Source organism: Bufo bufo, chromosome 2 (genome assembly GCF_905171765.1).
Source record: "Bufo bufo chromosome 2, aBufBuf1.1, whole genome shotgun sequence".
Classification (NCBI taxonomy): Eukaryota; Metazoa; Chordata; class Amphibia; order Anura; family Bufonidae; genus Bufo; species Bufo bufo.
In genome coordinates, this window is record NC_053390.1 from 302356272 (window position 1) to 302377621 (window position 21350).

The 21350-nt window shown below is 44.3% G+C and overlaps 1 protein-coding gene across 4 annotated transcripts in view; it reads left to right on the top strand.

Annotated features, from left to right (window-relative positions):
- Positions 1-21350, top strand: part of LOC120988998 (M1-specific T cell receptor alpha chain-like) — a 377020-nt gene that overhangs the window by 304593 nt on the left and 51077 nt on the right. Inside the window, exon 3 of one of the 4 annotated variants that reach the window (XM_040416837.1) lies at positions 3743-3749. The exons of the other annotated variants lie outside the window; for them this stretch is intronic. Coding sequence (XP_040272771.1) covers positions 3743-3749 — 7 coding nt within the window. The remainder of the gene's footprint in view (positions 1-3742; positions 3750-21350) is intronic. 4 annotated transcript variants of the gene reach the window in all.

The following is a 21350-nucleotide window of genomic DNA, read 5'->3' on the forward strand; positions in this document are numbered from 1 at the left end:
CTTGTCGCCATCGACCATGTGAAACTGGAGCCTAGTCGCTCAGGGTATGCTTATGCCATGACTATTATTGACCATTTTACAAAGTTTGTTGTAGCAGTGCCTGTGAGAGACCAGACAGCCAAGACTACAGCCGAAATGTTCTGGAAGCACTTCCTCCTGCCCTATGGATGTCCGGAAAAGATCCTCACCGATCAAGGACCTGCTTTTGAGTCCCATCTGTTCCGTGAACTGTGCTGCTTACACAACTGTAAGAAGATCCGGACAACAGCCTACCATCCTCAAGGTAAAGGATTATGTGAAAAAATGAATCAGACCTTGATAGAGATGCTGAGGGCCGTGCCTCCTGAGAACAGAGGAGATTGGCCCAGTCTGTTGCCACAGCTCATGTTCACATACAATCATACCATACATTGTTCCACCGGGTATACCCCTTTTTACTTTAAATTGGGCGCCAAGGGACATTGCCTGCTGATCATTCCTTGGACATACACGTACCTGATTGCATTAACCCATTACCTAACACCGACTGGGTTGCTGAACATCAAAGGCGATTGAATACAGCCAAAGCCATTGTTCAGGAGCGTATGGACTATGCTAGGGACCGACAGCAGAGAGACTATGATCAAGCAGCCCATGCAGAACCCTTGACAATAGGGGCTGTGGTATGGTTAAAGAATAACCGCCGTACCAGTAAATTGGACAGTAAATGGGAGCGAAGTCCCTATGTTGTCACGGCAATCCCAAATGTTGGAACTCACACTTATGAGATCACCCGGGAAGACAAGGGATCCCAAATTGTACACCGAAACCGGTTAAAGCTCTGCCTGACACCAGAACCTAGTGCCGAGAGTTCTGGATCTGAATATCCTGTGTCAGAGTCAGCAATACAGCCCGAGGATCCTATGCAGGCTGTTAGTAATCTGAGGTATGACGCTGATCCCATGCATTGGCTTCTGACACCTTGGTTGAACTTGCTGGTGCCTGCTCCGGCACCAACTGTAACTTCACCTCCGGAAGAGCTGGTTCAAGATGCCCCGGATCCAGTTCCCCCTCTAGTGGATCTAATTGTTCCAGTTGTTCCAGTTGTTCCTGACCAAGATCTCCCTGATGGAGACCCTCCTGTTGCTCCTCTCTCTTCTACCTCGTTGCTAAGGGAAGAGGAGACCCCTGTTTTGAGAAGGTCTACCCGGATGACCAGGGGACGCCCGCCAGTCCGTTTAGGAGACTTTGACTATTCTGGTGGTGTCTCCTCCCAAACAGTTGCCACTGGCAATACCTTACTTGACATTTGTGCGCAAGAATGGACTCCTCCACGCAAGCCCTTGCCTGTGATACACCCACAGGAAACTCCTGGGTAGTTCTGTTTTTATACTGTTTTATCTATTTTGCTGTTCTATTATGGACTTATTCATTGTCATGGACTATCCTGGTTATAATGTTACGCTGTGCCAGGTCAGTGCCCCAGTTCCATTCATTATCCTGAGGAGAAGAGAACGACGCCCCTTGTCACCACCCTTCATCTTTGCCAATTGAACCTGATATGAATGTAAATGCAGATGAATTACATGTATGTATGTCTGCATGTCTCTTTTTTCTGTTTCAGGTAGAGATTCCAGTTGGGCGAGCCCTGATGGAGTACGAGGTCGTACTCAGCTTAAAGCAGTGGGGTATGTAGTGTACGGGGACTGTAATGCCCGTCACTACAAAAGTGTCACTTGGTGTGCTGTCGTCCCCCCTTATTTATGGGGAAGTTGGTATATGTCATCTTTATAAATTGTCATGTAATGTAATGCTATGTATTTCCCTGTTACTGTGACACTTGCATGTACAGGCCTGCTAGGGGTGTCATTCCAGCTTCTAGTCACTAGAGGGAGCTAGAGAGCCCTAGTTTATATAAGGCCCAGTCAGGGAAGAAAAAGTCAGTCTAGTCTAGAGCTCAGAAGTTTCTAGAGCCTGAGGAAGCTGAGAGGGAGACAGAGGCAAAGCGCAGAGAAGCAAGAGGTACTCAAGATAACAGAGGAGGTACTTTATAAAGCTAAAACCAAGGATATACGCCAGAGTTAAGGTATTGGGCCTTGGAGAAGATTTGCTATGTTCCAGGATCAGTCAGAGATAGAGTGCAAGCTCCTGTACTGCAAGTCCTGTGTGTTTAACACTCTGTAGTCACCTTGCTCAATCTGTATTGCCTGCATCAACCGTATTGAAAAATCGACTGTATGCAAAGGAACTGCGCTTCCGTGAATGTCTCTATATTTAAAACTACTAAAGTTGGAGTTCTGTTTTAACATCACGGTGTTCCTCATTTATTCCTGCTATCAGCAAACGGCGTGCCACCGTTTAATTGGCACTGGCGTCACGAACATTTTCCTACCATCACCTGCCTATGCAGAGAGTCAGCCGTCTCAGGTTAGTGTCTATTGCACTACTACACCCAGGAACACATTTCTACACACAACTTGAGTACGCTGCACCTCTATCTATCTCATTATCTATATATCTATCTATCTATTATCTATCTATCTATCCTCATATCTATCTATAAATATATTATATATCTATCTTATTATCTATCTATCTATCTATCTCATTATCTATCCATCTAATATCTATCTATCTATCTATCTATCTATCTTTCTCATTATCTATTTATCTATCTATCTATCTATTGTGACACAGTGAGAGGTTTCGTCTGGGAAAACAGGTATTTTCCTCTCTGCATGTGCTGCTGGGCTGATTTACAGCCAGGTGAGGTCAAATACTGGACCGGATTTTAAATGCCGGTCTGGGTTTTAGCAGCACTTGGCTGTCCTTAAAAAGGCAGCTGGGCTCGGAAGCCATGTCTATGTGTTGGGATCTGGGAGCCTTGTGTCTGGATGAAGGCTTGCTACCTGTTTGCCGTGAAAAAAGGTTAGTGCTGCTATCAAGGACTCTTTGAGGCAAAATTGCCGCATGGTGGGAATTACCACCAACACCGCAAGTTGACTTTTTGTTTGAATATGGCTGCTTGTTTTGTCACTTGCCTAAAGTGTGAATAAAACACTGAACTGTTTGATCCAAAGAACTTGTTGTTGCCTCTATACTGCGTCCGCTAATTCTGTCTACCAGAGCGAAACCCCATTCTATCTATCTATCTATCTATCTATCTATCTATCTATCATCTATCTATGTATTTCATTATCTATCTATTATCTATCTCTCTATTATCTTTCTATCTCATTATCTATCTATCTCATTATCTATCTATCTACCTAACTATCTATGTATATATCTCATTATCTGTCTATGAATTCAATTCAATACAATAAAGCTTTATTGGCACGCCCAAGTAAAACATTTAGCATTGCCAAAGCAAAATAAATAATAGGTATTGTGGAGGGGGGGGTTTGATGTGGGAATTAAAGGGGTGGATGTTGGGTTAAAGGGGCAGTATGGGGGTATAATAGTCCATGGTGTCTCATCTTCCTCTCAGCTGGTGACAGGTATAAACATATTGGGCATCGATCTCCACAGTGGACTCCTCTTCCCCCAGTAGGATGTGGAGTTTCCTCTGCTCATCTATGGAGGTGAAATCCGGGATGTGAGCGGAGAGTCTCTGGAAGTAAGTAGCCCTCAAAGGTGAGTATTTGCTGCAGTGTAGCAGGAAGTTTGCCTCATCCTCCAGGGCCCCCTGCACACACTGCTGGCACAGTCTGCTCTCCCGCGGCTTGTATGTCTGCCTGTGCCGCCCCGTCTCCATCTCCAGGCTGTGGGTGCTCAGTCTGTACAGGCTCAGGGTCTGTCTGTGTTTGGGGTTGGGTATCCTCTCCATGTAGGGCGCAATGGTGTAGTCCCTTTGCAGTGATTTGTATACAGTACGTTTCTGGAAGGTGTTTATTTCGCTTCTCCATTCCTCTATGTATCGCTCTTTGCAGCTCTCTATGACCCCCTTTATTTGTGCTTTGTTCAGGGCATGTTGGGAGTTTTGGCTGGCAGACAGCTGACACTCAGTTGGAGGGCGCGCGGTTTGCTCTGGGCCCTGTGGCTCAGCCAGGCTTGGTGGTGGTAAGAGCCGGGGCTGCTGTCCTGTAAGTGCGCCCAGAATGATATTGCCCTCTTCTGCACAGTGAGCCATAGTGGAAACCTGCCCAGCTCTGTCCGGCACGCCATGTTGGAGGTGCTGCAATGGACTTGGAGGAGGTATTTGCAGAACTCTAGATGGAAGGTCTCTGTTGGGCTGGAATCCCACTTTGACTGGTCTGGGTAGGTGGACAGGCCCCACACCTCACTGCCATAAAGCAGGATCGGGGAGATAACACCATCAAATGTTTTCAGCCATACCCTCACTGGTGGTTTGAGGTGGTACAGTTGCCTTCTGATGGCATAGAAGGTTCTGCAAGCTTTTCCTTTCAGTGTTTCTATTGCTGCTTTGAAGCTCTCTGATTGGTTAAGCTCCAGCCCCAGGTAGGTGTAGCTGTTGGTTTTCCTCCAGTGTGGAGTCATTTAATGTGAATGAAGGAGTGGGGGATTTATTTTGGCCCTTCTTTGGTCTTTTTAGGATTAATGGGTAGTGCCCATTTGGTGCAGAATTTTTCCAGTACTGCCAGGCTGTCTTGCAGGCCTCTCTCTGTTGGGGACAGAAGCAGGAGGTCATCGGCGTACAGCAGGAACTTCACCTTGCGGTCATGCAGGGGGAGGCCTGGTGCTGAGGAGGCCTCCAGAGCTGCAGCCAGTTAATTGATATAGATATTAAAGAGTGTTGGGGTCAGGCTGCAGCCCTGTCTGACCCCTCGGGCCTGCTGGAAATAAGCCGTCTTCTTTCCGTTCACCTTCACGCTGCATTGGTTCCTGGTGTATGAGCTCTTGATGACATCATACGTTCTCCCTCCTATTCCGCTCTCCAGAAGTTTCAGGAACGGGCCCGGATGCCACACAGAGTCAAACACCTTTTTAAAGTCCACAAAACAGGCAAATATTTTGCCACATTTGGTATCGTGGCTGGTAACATGTCCACCATTTTGTGTTTATAACGAAGGTCTAAGTACGTTGCCACCCAGTACTGGTCTTTGCCCTTTATGCTTTTTATACGGGGGTCCCTCTTTAAACACTGGAGCATGAAGGCCCCCAATTTTCACTAAATTGGAAGCGGTGGAGCACCCTGGCTCCTGCTCATCACCCAGGAGAATGTCGTCCTTGATCTTCTCCCCCCAGCCACAGACAACACCAGGGAGCCCCGAAAAGTTTAAAGTCCCCCTTAAATCCTGCTCTTCTTGCTCCTCCTCCTTCCCCCAGCCACCATACTCCTCTGACTCCTCTTCATACTCCTGCTGACTTGTCTCAGATGGAGTAGCCCCCCTGGGAATTCATTCAGCATTGCAACTTCCTCATCTTCCAGCTCCTGCTTCTCGACGGCTTGATCAATGACACGATGCAATGCACGCTCCAGAAAGAAGTTGTAAGGTACAATGTCACTGATGATGCCCTGGCTGTGACTGACCAGTTTGGTGATCTCATCAAATGGCGCAAGAAGTCTGCATGCATCGCGCATGAGCAGCCACTGGCACGGTGAACAGAAACCAAGCTCCCCAGAACCTGTCCTGCTGCAGAGTTCGTACAGGTAGTCGTTAACGGCATGTTGCTTCTGGAGCAGCCTATCAAGCATATACAAGGTGGAGTTCCAGCGTGTCGGGCTGTCACAAATTAGACATCTGACGGGCAGGTGGTGTCGCCGCTGAACATCAGCAAGGCGAGCCATGGCCCTTTAAGATCTAAAATGGCCAGAGATTTTCCTGGCCTGCCGCAAGACGTCCTGGACCCGGGGTATTTGGCAACGAATCGCTGCACAACTAAGTTCAGGACGTGTACCATGCACGGCATGTGTGTCACTTTGCCTTGTTTCAGCTCGCTCAGCAGATTGGCACCATTGTCGCACATCACTTTATCAACTATCAAATTGAGCGGGGTTAGCCACTGATCTGCCTGTGACCGCAGAGCTGAAAGCAGTGCAGGACCGTTGTGACTCTTGGCTTCCTGGCACAAAAGCCGCAGCAAAGCATGGCAACTTCTCACCTGGCACGTCGAATAGGTTCTGGGGAGCTTGAGGGATGCAGCAGAAGAGGCGGTAGCAGTGGTAAAGAAGGAGTCAGCCAAGGAGAAGATGGAGGATGGAGTAGGAGGAGGAGAAGAAGAGGCATGCCTGCATGCAATCCGTGGCGGTAAAACCAAATCCACACTGGTGCCATGGGTTACATGCTTGACGGCCGTCAGAAGGTTCACCCAGTGGGCAGTAAAAGTTATGTACCTTCCCTGCCCGTGTTTGCTAGACCACGTGTGTGGTCAGATGTATCTTGGCATAGACACTGTGTGCCAGAGATATATTCAATTGCCGCTGAACGTGGCCATATTGCTCTGGTATGCCACCTTCTGGGAGAAATATTTCCTTCCGGGGACCTTCCATTGCGGTGTGCCAATGGCCACAAATTTTCTAAAGGCCTCCGAGTCCACCAGTTTATATGGCAGTAGTTGGCGGGCTAGCTATTGGGCAAGAGGGTTATCCGGCGTCATCAACTTTTTACGCTCGAACATTTGGGCCACGGAAGCCTGCCTGTGGAAGGTGGAGTGGAGGACAAATGGGAGGAGAGAGAAGGAGGAAAAGAAGCAGGACGTGGAGCGCCGGGAGTGTGGCTTTGTGGGTTCTGACAGCGTTGCTCCCACTGGGCTCAGTGATGGGAGGCCAGATGCCTTCTTAAGGCGGTCGTCCCTAGGTGAGTGTTGGGCTTACCGCGACTTATGCGTTGACAGCACAGATTGCAGATAGCAACACTATTGTCAGCAGCTGACACGTTAAAAAAAGCCCACACTGCGGAGCCATGTGCAGGTGTCCTGGGAGCGCAAGATGTAACCGTGCATGGAGGATGGCTCGCTCCAGATACATTTGCAGTCTGCTTTTTGCCTCCTGTGCACTGCGAGTTCTGCCTGCTTCTCCTCCTTCTGCTCTATATCTGCTGCTCTGTCTCTCCCTCTGAACTCCCCTCCTCTTCCTCTCTTGTGGGCACCATCGACACGTCATCATAGTCACCTTTACCACCACTGACATTAGAGATCTCGGAGTAGGCAGCAACAGACAGGACCACCCTCCTTGGGCTGATCTGGGTACTGTCGTCAGACCGCTGGGTGGCGGCCGTTGCTACCTCCTCTTCCTTATCCGATGCCAAGAATGGCTGCGCATTGGTAAGGTCTGAAAATGGATGGGAAAATAATTCCTCTAACTCGAGTGGAGGGGCTATGGTCTTGGTGGTGGTGGTGGCAATGTCTTTAGGGGTGCACACAGCAGAAAGTGAGGAAGGTGCAGATACAGAGGATAAGGAGGGTGCAAAAGCGGAAGGCTGAGTGAGCCACTCAACCAACTTTGGTGCGTCCTTTGACGTAATCGCCCGCACTTTCTCCAACTTCCCACTTAGTCTCCGGCCTGGTGAACCTGCCTGTCATTTTCAAAATGACCCAGTACCAAAGTCCCTAGAGAAGAGCAGTATTTATGAAAGCAGGTATATTGCAGGCCTCAATCAGTTTTTGGTTGAAGCTGGTATATTGCACCCCTCAATTAGTATTTTGTGCAAGCAGGTATATAGAACCCTTTAATCAGTATTTTGTATCAGCAGATATATCTCACCCCTCAATCAGTATTTTGTGGAAACAGGTATATCAGACCCCTCAATCAGTGTTTTGTAGAAACAGGTATATCACTCCCCTCAATCAGTATTTTGTGGAAACAGGTATATCGCACCCCTCAATCAGTATTTTGTGGAAACAGGTATATAGAACACCTGAAGCAATATTTGGTGGAAGCAGGTATATCGCACCCCTCAATCAGTATTTTGTGGAAACAGGTATATAGAACACCTGAATCAATATTTGGTGGAAGCAGGTATATCGCACCCCTCAATCAGTATTTTGTAGAAGCAGTTATATCAAACCCCTCAATCTGTATTTTTTGGAAGCAGGTATATCAAACCCCTTAATCAGTATTTTGTGGAAGCAGGTATATCGCACGACTCAATCAGTATTTTTTGGAAGCAGTTATATCGCACCACTCAATCAGTATTTTGTGGAAGCAGGTATATCGCACCCCTTAATCAGTATTTTGTGGAAGCAGGTATATAGAACCCCTTAATCAGTATTTTGTGGAAGCAGGTATATAGAACCCCTTAATCAGTATTTTGTGGAAGCAGTTATATCGCACCACTCAATCAGTATTTTGTGGAAGCAGAAATATCGCACCCCTTAATCAGTATTTTGTGGAAGCAGGTATATAGAACCCCTTAATCAGTATTTTGTGGAAGCAGATATATAGAACACCTTAATCAGTATTTTGTAGAAGCAGGTATATAGAACCCCTTAATCAGTATTTTGTGGAAGCAGTTATATCGCACCACTCAATCAGTATTTTGTGGAAGCAGGTATATCGCACCCCTCAATCTGTATTTTGTGGAAGCAGGTATGTCAAACCTCTTAATCAGTATTTTGTGGAAGTAGGTACATTGCATCCCTCAATCTGTATTTTGTGGAAGCAGGTATATAGAATCCCTTAATCAGTATTTTGTGGAAGCAGGTATATCGCACCCCTCAATCAGTATTTTGTGGAAGCAGGTATATAAAACCCCATAATCAGTATTTTGTAGAAGCAGGTATATCGCACCCCTCAATCAGTATTTTGTGGAAACAGGTGTATAGAAAACCTGAATCAATATTTGGTGGAAGCAGGTATATCGCACCCCTTAATCAGTATTTTGTGGAAGCAGGTATATCAGACCCTTTAATCAGTATTTTGTGGAAGTAGGTATATCGCACCCCTCAATCAGTATTTTGTGGAAGCAGGTATATAGAACCCCTTAATCAGTATTTTGTAGAAGCAGGTATATCGCACCCCTCAATCAGTATTTTGTGAAAAAAAATATATAGAACACCTGAATTAATATTTGGTGGAAGCAGGTATATCACACCCCTCAATCTGTATTTTGTGGAAGCAGGTATTTCAAACCTCTTATTCAGTATTTTGTGGAAGTAGGTACATTGCACCCCTCAATCTGTATTTTGTGGAAGCAGGTATATAGAAAACCTTAATCAGTATTTTGTAGAAGCAGGTATATCACACTCCTCAATCAGTATTTTGTTGCAGCCAGTGTATCGCACCCCTCAATCAGTATTTTGTGGAAACAGGTATATAGAACCCCTGAATCAATATTTGGTGGAAGCAGGTATATCGCACCCCTCAATCAGCATTTTGTGGAAGCAGGTATATCTAACCCCTTAATCAGTATTTTGTGGAAGCAGGTATATTGCACCCTACAATTCGTTTTTTGGGGGGCAACAGGTATATCACACCCATTGCAATACCTTTTAATTGCTAGAACATCCCTGTCTCGACCACCCATAGGTTATCATGTGAGCCCCTTCTAAAAGTTTGATTGATGTGAAGGAAGAAACGAGTAATGTTTTTGGCCTGTACCGTGCTACTTTTTGGCCACCATTTGGAGCGTGGGGGCTATGTAAAAATGTATAAGAATCTTGCAGGTGCTCTTGTTTAAAAGTTACAAAGACAAAGGTTAGTTAGCACCTCACACAAAATGAAATCAATGCACAGGTGTGCATCGCTATGGCTGAAGCTTCAAAAGTAAATGCAAACACATTGCAACAGCACTCTTACATGCTATAATCACTATATAACATGAATATGAGGTACTTAGCAAATATAATTTGATCAAAACAATTTATGCCTATCCACCACTGCAAGGTGACCAATATTGTGAATATCAGTAGTACATTCCTAATTAACCCATCCTTTCCATCGGTTCTTTTTAATTAGTATATAGTTGTAGTCTGCTCTCCCTGAATTCAGAGGCCTGCTGGCACAGAGAGGTGTAATAAATGGAGCTGACACAATATACATGTGGGATGGCACTGAGAGAGGATCATAGAGTTAGGTTCACATCAAGATTGAGGTCACCTTGACGCGCTAGATGGGCACACAAGATTTTGATCAAAATATATATTGCTAAGTACCTCATATTCGTTTTATATAGTGATTATGGTATTAGTCCATCTATTCTATGTTTGTGCAAAGTGCTGTTGCATTGTGCTTGCTTTACTTTTGTTTCAAAGTTTTGCAAAACTGATACACTGTATTAAAAGCTGGGGAAAACTGATACATTGTATTATGCTCAGTTCAATGCTTGAGAAGCTGGAACAGAGATTCCTGTCTGTGTTATTCTCCACCCACTCAGGCTCTGCACTGTGCATAACGCCATGTACCAGTTTTGCCTAAAATGTTCCATAAAAGAGATTTAGAGATCTAGTGACTAATGCTCTTAAACATTAACTTCAAATTCCAAGATATCCCAAATAAATTTTTCACTTTTAGTCTGTTATTTCCATCCGTTAAGTTCTAATAAGGCGCGCTCGAGTGCAGAAAGATAACTTTGTTAAGGCGATGCTTCGAAAGTCAACCATGTATTTTTAACTCAACTCAATATCAGTAGGGATGAGCGGACCGCTGGATGTCCGGGTTCGAGGAATTTAGCCGAACTTCGTTTCAAACTTCGATTCGGGTTCCAAACTTGACCCTTGACTTCAATGGGGACTTGAACTTTGGGCCACGATAATGGCTCTAAAAAGTCATAGAAAGGGCTAGAGGGCTGCAAAAGGCTCCGAAGTACAATTGCACTGCAAACAAATGTGGATAGGGAAATGACTTAAAATAACATAAAATACACAAAAATAAAAAATCTAAATCTTGAACCAAGAGGCGGAGGTCTAATTAGAGTAGGAAGTTGAGGTGGCTGTGGACATGGCATTGTAGGTGGAAGAGGCAGAGGAGGTGGAGGAAGAAGCCAACACTGTCAATTGGACGTGTGGCCAGTATATTTCTCTACTCAGCCAATATAAGACATAATAATCTTGAGCCAGGAGGTGGAGGTCCGAATGGAGGATGAGGCAGATGTCGAGGTGTAGGTGGAAGAGGCGGGGGAGGAAGCCAACACTCTTTCTGTTTTTTTTTTCCATTTGTCCATCAATTCTGTGTTCTTCGGTGTTCTAAATTTTTTAAAAAATTCCAGAATGTCACAGACACACTCCACAGAAGAATTTCCTCTCCCACAATAGTTAGACGGATGAAGGGGGGGTGTTCCTAATTATTTTTTTTTATTCATGACTTTCACAGACAAACTCCACAGAAGAATTTCCTCTCCCACATTAGTTGGATGGATTCAAAATGGGTCATCATATTACAATTCTTAAATTTCTTTCTGTGGGGTTGGTAACTTTTAACCACCAAACATTGGGAAATAGCAAAGAGAACACACAACTGCGCTGGAGTACAACAATGGCTAGGTGCAGCCGGTAAACTTCTCTATTCTGCCAATATAAGACATAATAAACTTGAGCCTGAAGGCAGGGATCCCAGTGGAGGAGGAGGCAGACGTGGCGGTGCAGGTGGAAGAGGCAGACGTGGCGGTGCAGACAGAGGAGGCGGACATGGCGGAAGAGGCGGAGGGGTCACCACTATTATTTTTGCTTTTTCGGTCTTTTTTCTTTTTGTTGTTTTTTGGTTTGTGGAGGCCCCAAAACATTGGGAAATAACAGAAAAGAAAATTCACAAACTGCGCTGGAGTACAACAGCTAGGTGCGCCTGATATACTTCTCTACTCTGCCGGTATAAAACATAATAATCTTGAGCCTAGAGGAGAAGATCCCAGTGGAGGAGGAAGTGGACATACTGGTACAGGCGGATGAGGCAGACAAGGTGGTGCAGGCGGAAGAGACGGAGGAGGACACCACCTTTTAAAAAAAAAAAAATAATAATAATATTTTTTTTGTTTTGTTTGTGGAGGCCCCAAAACATTGGGAAATGGCAAAGAGAACGTACAAACTGCGCTGCAGTATAACAATTGCTGGGTGCGCCCAGTATACTTCACTACTTTGCCAATATAAAACATAATAATCTTGAGCCTGGAGGCAGAGATCCCAGTGGAGGAGGAGGAGGTGGACATGGTGGTGCAGGCGGAAGAGGCGGAGGAGGTCCCCAACTTTTTTTTTTATTTAGTTTTAATTTTTATTAATTTTTTTGTTTGTGGAGGACCCCAAAATATTAGGAAATAGCAAAGAAAATGCACAAACTGCGCTGGAGTATAACAATGGTTATGTGCAATCGGTATACCTCTCTACTCTGGCCAAGGTGCGGACAAGCACTGTGGGATAAATGCCTTGTCTATTTTGATGAAAGTGAGCTTGTCCACGTTGGCTGTGGACAGGCGAATGATCACCCCAAATCCCCCCCCCCCCCCCCCCCCCCCGTGCTAAACACACGTTCGAACAATACATTTGCCGCAGGGCAGGCCAGCACCTCCAAGACGCAAAGGGCAAGCTCAGGCCATGTGCCCAATTTCGAGACCCACAAGTTAAATGGGGCAGACCCATCAGTCAGTATGTGCAGACGTGTGGACATGTACTCTTCCACCATGTTGCTGAAACGCTGCCTCCTGCTAAGACGGTCTGTATTAGATGGTGGTGCTGTATATTGTGGCGTGCAGACAAACCTTTTCCACATTTCGGCCACGCTAACCCTCCCTTCTGAGGTGCTGATGGTTCCTCCTCCATCTCCGCCTCATGCTTCCACCGAGCCCCCACTGTCATCTTCGTTCACGCTCCAGTGATGGAAGTAAGGACGGCACGTTGTCCTTGTAGCGGGGATCCAGCAGGGTGGCCATCCAGTAATCAGCACCGGTTAGAATGTGGGCAACTCGGTCGTTGCACAGGCACTGCAGCATGTAGTCCTTAATGTGTGCCAGGTTGCCCAGAGGCAACGACAAGCTGTCCTCGGTGGGATGTGTATCGTCGGTGTCCTCTGTATCCCCCCAGCCACGCTTGGGTAATGCCCGTAATCTGATTTGGGTGCCACTCTGCTGTGAACGGGAATCCTCCTCATCCTCCAAAACTATGCCCTGGCTGGACAGTTGGGTACCTGGCCGCTGTTGGTGCAGGAATACATCCACTGAGCCACCTGTGGACGACTGGCCTGATAACCGTGGCCTGAAGCATCAGCGCCTGAAGCATTTTTTCAAGGAGACATAGAAGTGGGATAGTAAGGCTGATGACAGCGTCATCACTGCTAGCCATGTTAGTGGAGTACTCGAAGCAGCAACACGGCACACAAGTCCTGCATGGAGTCCCACTAAGTGGTGAAATGTTGCTGTTCCGCAGAGCGACTCACCCGTGCTTGCTGCAACTGAAACTTCACTATCGTCTGCTGCTGCTTGCACAGTCTCTCCAGCATGTGCAAGGTGGAGTTCCACCATGTGGGTACGTCGCATATGAGGCGGTGAGCGGGAAGGCCGAAGTTACTCTTCAGTGCAGACAGGCAAGCAGCAGCAGGGAGAGAATGCCAAAAGCGCACATAGACGGCCCTCACTTTCTGCAGCAGCTCTGACATATCAGGGTACTTCTTCACCAAGTTCAGCCAATGCGCCAGGCAAGGGATGTGCATCAAACATTCTTGGCCCAAAGCTTCTACGAGATTTTGCCCATTGTCGCACACCACTAGGCCAGGCTTGAGGCTCATCGGCACCAACTACTCATCGGTCTGTTGTTCCATGCCTGCCCACAGCTCCTACGCAGTGTGGGGTCTTTCCCCCAAACAAATGAGTTTCAGAACAGCCTGCTGTTGTTTCCCCCTGGCTGTGCTGAAGTTGGTGGTGCAGGTCTTGCGCTAACATGATGAAGAGGCGGTAGAGGAGGAACCAGAGGAGGAAGTGAAATAGGAGGAGGAGGCAACAGGAGGCACCAAGAAACGTCTAGCAATCCATGGCAACAGTAGGACATGCTGCCCTGTCCGCCTCAGGCCCAGCCGCCACTACATTTACCCAGTGGTCAGTAAGGGGGATATAACTTCCCTGCCGTATTTACTGGTCCACTTGTCGGTGGTTATGTGGACCTTGCCACTGATGGTGCTGTGCAGTGCAAACCTTGATTTTTTTCTGCCACTTGTTTGTGCAGGGCAGGGATGGCCCTCCTGGAAAAGTAATGGCGGCTGGGAACCATGTACTGTGGGACAGTTGCCGTCATGACATTTTTAAAACTCTCCGTCTCCACCAGACGGAATGGCAGCATTCAGGGCCAGGGCTCCCGGGTGGGTAGGGGGGCATTTCCTCCTTCTCTCCAGTGTTTGGGGGATGGACAGCTGAACACTTCCATGGGACAGTGTAGAGATAATTAGTGATGGGGTGGCAGGTGCCACAGTCGTTCCAGAGGGGGAGGAAGATGCCAAGACTGCAGCAGAAGGGTGAGCAGGAGGAACCTCTGATCTTTCATGGTTCTTGAGGTGTCTACTCCACTGCAGCTCGTGCTTTGCGGTTAGATGCCAGATCATGCAGGTGGTCCTCAGGTTTAGAAGATTTATGCCTCACTTCAGGCTCTGACTGCACAGCGTGCAAACCACCCGTGTCCTGACATCAGCACAATGCCTGAAGAAAAGCCACTCCAGGGAACTCCTTTGTGCTGGCTATGGTGTGCTATGTCTCTTTGCGCGTTGGGCAGTAGCAAGCGTACTGGCTGGTCGATGGCCACTCTACTTTTGCACCCTTCTCCCTCTTTTGCTGTGCGGCTGGTGCTGTGTGACCCCCGCCTCTTCCTCCGAAATGCACATGCCACTGGCATGACCTGGATTCCATGTGAGGTCTAGGACCTCATTATGCTCCACATCATCTTCCACCCACTCCTCACCCCTGCCTTACTGGCTGGTCTGCAGAAAGCCCTAGCAGTTGACACCTGTGTTTCTTCATCGTCATCACAGACATGCTACGGTGGTTCTCCCACCTCCTTATCCTCAAACATAAGTGGTTGAGCATCAGTGCACTCAATCTCTGTCACTTCTGGGCCAGGGCTAGGTGGATGGCCCACGAAAACCCCGCCAGCAGAGTCATCAAAAAGCATAAGTGGCTGCTGCATGACTTGAGGCTCAGACTGCTTGGCTGATGTACAAGGTGTTAAGGTCGAAGACAGATGCCCGTCGGCCGCTGGTGCAAATTCTGCACTTTCAGCAGTCGACCGGGTGGAAGACAATGTGAAAGAACTGGAGGCACTCTCAGCCATCCAATCTACTACTGCCTTTACTTGTTCTGGCCTCACTATTCTTAGAGCGGTATTTGGGCCTATAAAATGATGCAGAACGTCCTGTCGCCTGTGCGCACCAGGGGAAGGCGTTTCATTTGTGCGCGTACCTGGCACAGATCGACAATATCCTTTCCCTACAGCAGGAGCTCCACCACCAACAACACCAGCAGCACCACGACCACAGCCATGTCCGCTAGTTGATGCTCTGCTCATTTTGTTACAGTCACCCACAATATTGGCTGACAGATGAACAATTGTATATCCGTGTCATGGATACAAAAGAGGTATTTAGCACAAAAAATAGGTAGGTCTCACCGACCCAATTAACAGGCTGATTAACTATTATATTTCCCTGTGACAGTGGCAAGTACAGTGTTTATTCACCAAAAAATAGGTCGATCTCACCGACCTAATTAAACTGCTGATTAACTATTATATATCCCTGTGATGGTGGCAAGTAGTGTTTTTTCACCAAAAAAAAAAACAAGGTAGGTCTCGCGGACCTAATTATCCGGCTGATTAACTACTATATATCCATGTGATAGTGGCAAGTACAGTTTTTTTAAACACAAAAAATAGGTAGGTCTCACCGACCTAATTAACCTGCTGATTAACTTTTATACATCCCTGTGAAGTTGGCAAGTACAGTGTTTTTTCCCACAAAAAAATAGGTAAGTCTCACCGACCCAATTAACCGGCTGATTAACTATTATATATTCCTGTGATGGTGGCAAGTACAGTGTTTTAAGCACCAAAAATTGGTAGGTCTCACTGACCCAATTAACTGGCTGATTTACTATTATATTTTTCTGTGATGGTGGCAAGTAAAGGTTTTTTCACCCCAAAAATAGGTATGTCTCACCCACACAATTAACAGACTGATTAACTATTATGTTTCCTATTCACTGGTGCAAAGGAGTGGGATTGCGCTGAAAAAATACCAACAATAAACCCTCAGAGTGAACAGCACGATTAAGTATGGTATTTCTGTCTCACTGGTGCAAAGGAGATGTATTGCACCAATCCATAATGCCTACAGGTCACTAGCACACTTTTTAAAACTAAAACTAATAAAAGCCTAACACTCTCCCTCCCTGCAGCTGTGTCCTGTCCCTGCACTAGTTAGATCAGAAAGGTGGCGCACCATGTGATCCAGCATTTATGCCTGCATGATCACATGGTACTCCTGCTAATCACAGCCATGCCAATACTAGGCATGACTGTGATGGCTTTCAAGTGCACACAGCTTAAACGCCTGTTGATTGGCTGTGCTGCAGCCTTTCAACAAGCTTTATTTAAACTACGAACAATTAACCCGGCACGGACTTTAGCACCAAAATCCATGTTCGGGTTCGATACACAGACATCAAAATGTCCGGTACAGTCCCAAACATGGTGGGTTCGCTCATCACTAGTCAGGAGAGCCTTGTTCTTAAAATATGTAGATATATCATATAAGTCTAAGATTAAAGATATTCTTCTAAAGGGGTTTCCCACTTTTTTATATTGATGACCTATCCTCAGGATAGGTCATCAATATCAGAGTGATGAAGACTAGGCAGATTTGGTTCAATGCTAAACCTGTTGCTTTTAAGACTGAGAAACTGTAACCATAAGCTTCTTCCACACATGAGACTCTAACCACGGTTGCTTCGTATAAGAAACCTCAAACCACCAAGTTTGTTAGTGTGTACAGTAAAAGCTGCTGTTCTTGTGTTCCTGTTCTAAATGTGTCCACCTGTTTCTTACGCCATCCTTAAGTGAGTGGCCACACATAACACTCACATGCCAAGAAGATCCTTCTGTAAGGTGTGACAACCTCTTAGACATGCACATGCATATTTTCAGCTCACTTAGTTTTTTGAAACTTGCTTAACCCCCCTGCTGGTGAAAATAGGATATTACAGTCCTAGATTTATGGAATGGGAAAATAGGTCATACATATCCTTTTCATGTGCTTACTGGTAAACTTCTGTGCACTTTACTGTTATAAACACTTTGCATTTGGAGTGACACAGTGGGCTGCAATATAGGTTCGACTTGTAATCTGACTGATATTACCAGTAGGTATGTACTAATACAAGACCTACCTTTCACTATGCTACAATATCCACCATCATAACATGATAGCATTCTTTCTATAGTAGTCAATGTAATACTGTAAGCATTTGCTCCAGACTTCACCAAACAACCCCTCCTTCCTCTATTGAACAGAAATGTTTAAAGTAAGGCATGAAAGACACTGTGTTACATATTTACATAGTTGCACAGTTTGATGGTTGTTAAGGTTGGAAAAAGACAAAAGTCCATCAAGTCCAACCTGTATTCCTGCTATATCGATCCACGGAACAAATCCCACTGGATCACTGTCTATCTTTCTTTTAAAAATGGCTTGGGCCAAAGGGAAAGGGTGTGTAGAACCAGATTTCTATACATTTTCAGGAGCCTCAATGTTATTTTGAATTAGAAAGTCATCAAAACCTTTTTTGAAGCCATCAACTATATTTGCTGTGACCAGATCCTGCGGCAGGCTATTTCACAACCTTTTTGTAAAGAATGCTTGTCGCCTCTTATAACTGAATCTTTTTTTCTCCCTCCAGTGACTCTTCCAGTGTTACCCCTCCCTAGGAAATATGCTGCATGTGGATTATTAGCCCTCAAGTGCATAACTTTACATTTATCTATCTGTGTTATTGAGTTAAACTTATCATTTTTTATAAATTAATATTTTAATATATAATAATGAATTTGATCACTATTTTAGTAATTTTAGAAAATCTATAAATATACAGTACATTTATTCTTATTAGTTAAAGGGAAACTTCCACCAGAAAGGGGTATTATTTTTTAAACTCAAAATTCATAAAAAAAAACATTTTTTTAACATTTTTAGTATTTTTCACTTCAGTTGTACTACACCTTTTAAAAATTAAATTCATAATAACTCCTAAGCAGAAAGGCAATCCATGGTCTGTTTATGGTTACTGTAAGGGGTAGTTGTTATCTGTAAGGACATCCTCATGATAATAGTAGGTGTAGAATTTGGATAACAGAATGACAGCTCTATTGTTCTCCTGATAGTCCTAGATAGAGATGCCCTATAGATAGGCCTAGATAAGGATGTAATGTGTGATGCTCAAATTGAGTCACCCATCCCTTTCCTCTCTGGCCGCAGTGAATGGTCTGACTAAGAAAGTCAAGCGAGGTGGTAAAAATCTTAACAAAGGAGGAAGTTAAAAAGCAGAACATAGTAAAATAGTAACATAGTATATAAGGCCATAAAAAGACATTTGTCCATCCAGTTCGGCCTGTTATCCTGCAAGTTGATCCAGAGGAAGACAATTTTCCCCACTTAAGGGGTGAAAAATTCCTTCCCGACTCCAATCAGGCAATCAGAATAACTCCCTGGATCAACGACCCCTCTCTAGTAGCTATAGCCTGTAATATTATTACACTCCAGAAATTCATCTAATGTAGAATACATGGAGGGACTTCAATAATTATATCTAGAAAAACCATCCATGTGTTGTTTCTTTTTGTAAAAAAAACAAACAAAAAAAATACATAGATTATTCACATTGAGGTTGTTAATGCTGATGGTAATGTCCCTTTAATATTAGTTTCCTCTTCTTTAATGTTATATTGAATATATTGTAAATGTCATGAAGGATTAGTAGAGGTCACTGCCTGTCCGGTTTTATTCTATGCCGTATATCCATATTTACAATCCTACATTCAGCGACATTAATGAAGATGAATTTATCCTATATAGAGGAACATTCTTGCTGTTTGTTTTGAGTGTAATATAGCGATATATTCAGGGCATGACCTACATTTCATGAATATGCCTGTGATGAGTATGGGCAGGATACGTATCACCCAGTGAAGGTTATTGCAAAGGAGACTTTCACTGTGTGATCACAGGGATCTCCTCTTCTGCTAAATCCACTTTTGGAAAAGGAGACATCTTCAGTATGGTGAGTTCTTTCAGATTGCCAGGCGTGTATGATGAATGTACATGGACATGACTCTAAGTATGGGATATTGAAGAGTAATGGTTGGTACAAAATACACATTTACTTAATATGCACTTTATAGGGAGGAAATTGGTTGTCTGTAACAGCTCAATATCATGTATAGTAAATTGAAAAGAAGAGGGACGGCATATGCATGAATAACATATAAAGCAAGTGAAGCATTCGTAAATGGCGCACATTTACGAATGCTTGTGTATGCCAGAATGTACAGAAATGATAACGCGCTCTGTATTTATCATCATGGCACATACAGATCATTGCCATATTTGTGTTACCTTGGTAAGAAAAATACAGACATTAAAAAGGCATACAATGTGGTTTTAAAAGTAGAATAATATATTAGTAAGCATAGCACAAAATATAAGCGTGCTGGGGAAATCTCATATACAACACAGTTGATCAATTAGTTGGAAGTGTCAAAAAAGTGCCGCTGGGGCTTGATAAATATGGCATTCACTTTGCACTCCATTATTTTTTATATTCGTTCAAAAGGGATCTGGCGGTGATCTGTTGAATCCGGCAATGCCATATCCGGTGAACTTCGGCAAGCTGTTCTCTTCCGGAAAAACCTGCTGGAAATTTTCACTGGAGATATGAACATAGTCTAAGGCCTCAGATGAGTATTTTGTGGATCCATTATTTGCCCTGTGCATGAGGCCTAATAGTACAATATTTCTTAATAAACATAAATAATAAAACTAACACCATGTAAAAGTCTATCTAATTGTATAAAAGGAAGAAAACCTTTGGATGTTTCCAAAGTGCATAATGTATGATAGCGAACAGAATTCCAGTTGGAATAAGGTTTCATTTAGCCAGACCTCAGGGTTTTTACATACAGTATACTATAGTAAATATGTATATTTTGCTAGGTTTTGTCATTGCTTGACTAGTTAATACTACAGACGGTGTAGACTATGTTTTTGTATGACGGTCAATCACTGTGTATAGTGCAGCAGAGAAACTCACGTTTGGAAGTGGAACCAGACTCTTCATAATACCACGTAAGTGTCCTGCATTATTATAGAGCTTATAAGATGCAGTCTTCGTATACTTACACTGATTATTCATACCATAAAAATGTTTTGTAAAGGTGTGTGGCTGAGTATAACCCACTGCCATTCGCTTTTGTGCTATGGTTTCGGTTATTGAGGATATCACTGTGTGGGAAATGGAGACAGGCTTATATTTGGCATTGGAACATTGGTAGCTGTTGTGACCAGTAAGTGTTAATAATTTTAATATTTTAGATGCTTTTAATTAACTTTATTTAAGAGGGAAAAAAAGAGGAAATAATTGTGATGGGATAAGATGGGAGTGGAAGAAGGGTGTTATTTGGAAAAAGGCACCACAGCTAGCATTGGCTCAAAACACTATTGAACAGTTGTGAGGGGAAATAATCAAGGTAATCGCTTATTAAAAATAATCATAATTTTAATATTTATTCACTATAATTAAAACATATAAATGACAATCTGTAATTTGTAATTGATTTTTTTTGTAAAAACAAAATATAATCTAGTTGTGTATAAAAATAATTTCTTAGAAATTCTAAAATGCATTAATAAAGATGTAGCAACCCTTAGCCTGTCAACCAGAGCACTATTGTGTAGCTATGCTATTGCAGCATGCCGTTCTAATAGTAAGAGTGCTAATAGAGTACCATGCTGCCTGGCAGGATAAGGATCGGTACAAAGAACAATACCATAGCCATAGTAGTGTCTGGGCCTCTGTACTTCCATATGACTCTAGTATCATAAGTACTGAAAAATTTGCTTTGCCTACTTTGCAGAATTTTCTAAAAAAAATTGCTTTGTGACGAATTACTACGCCACGAAGCGCATTTCTTTGTAAGTAGTGGGTGGAATGACAGGGAGCGGCTATTGCATAATAACTGATGCATCTGGCAGCATTAATACAGTGTAAAATGTAATAAAATCATACTTACCCTCATCCATTTGAAAGCGAAGACGTCGCTGCTGCCATCTTGATTAAAGATCTATCATGAAATCTTGTGTGGTCCGTGATGACGTCGGGATTTCGTGCAGGCTCTTCAATCAAGATGGTGGCGGCCAACTCTTTGCGCTCAAACGGATGAGGTAAGTATGACTTTTTTTTTTTTTACCGCCATCCAGGGAAAATCGATTTGCTACCATGAAGCACAAGGGACCGATT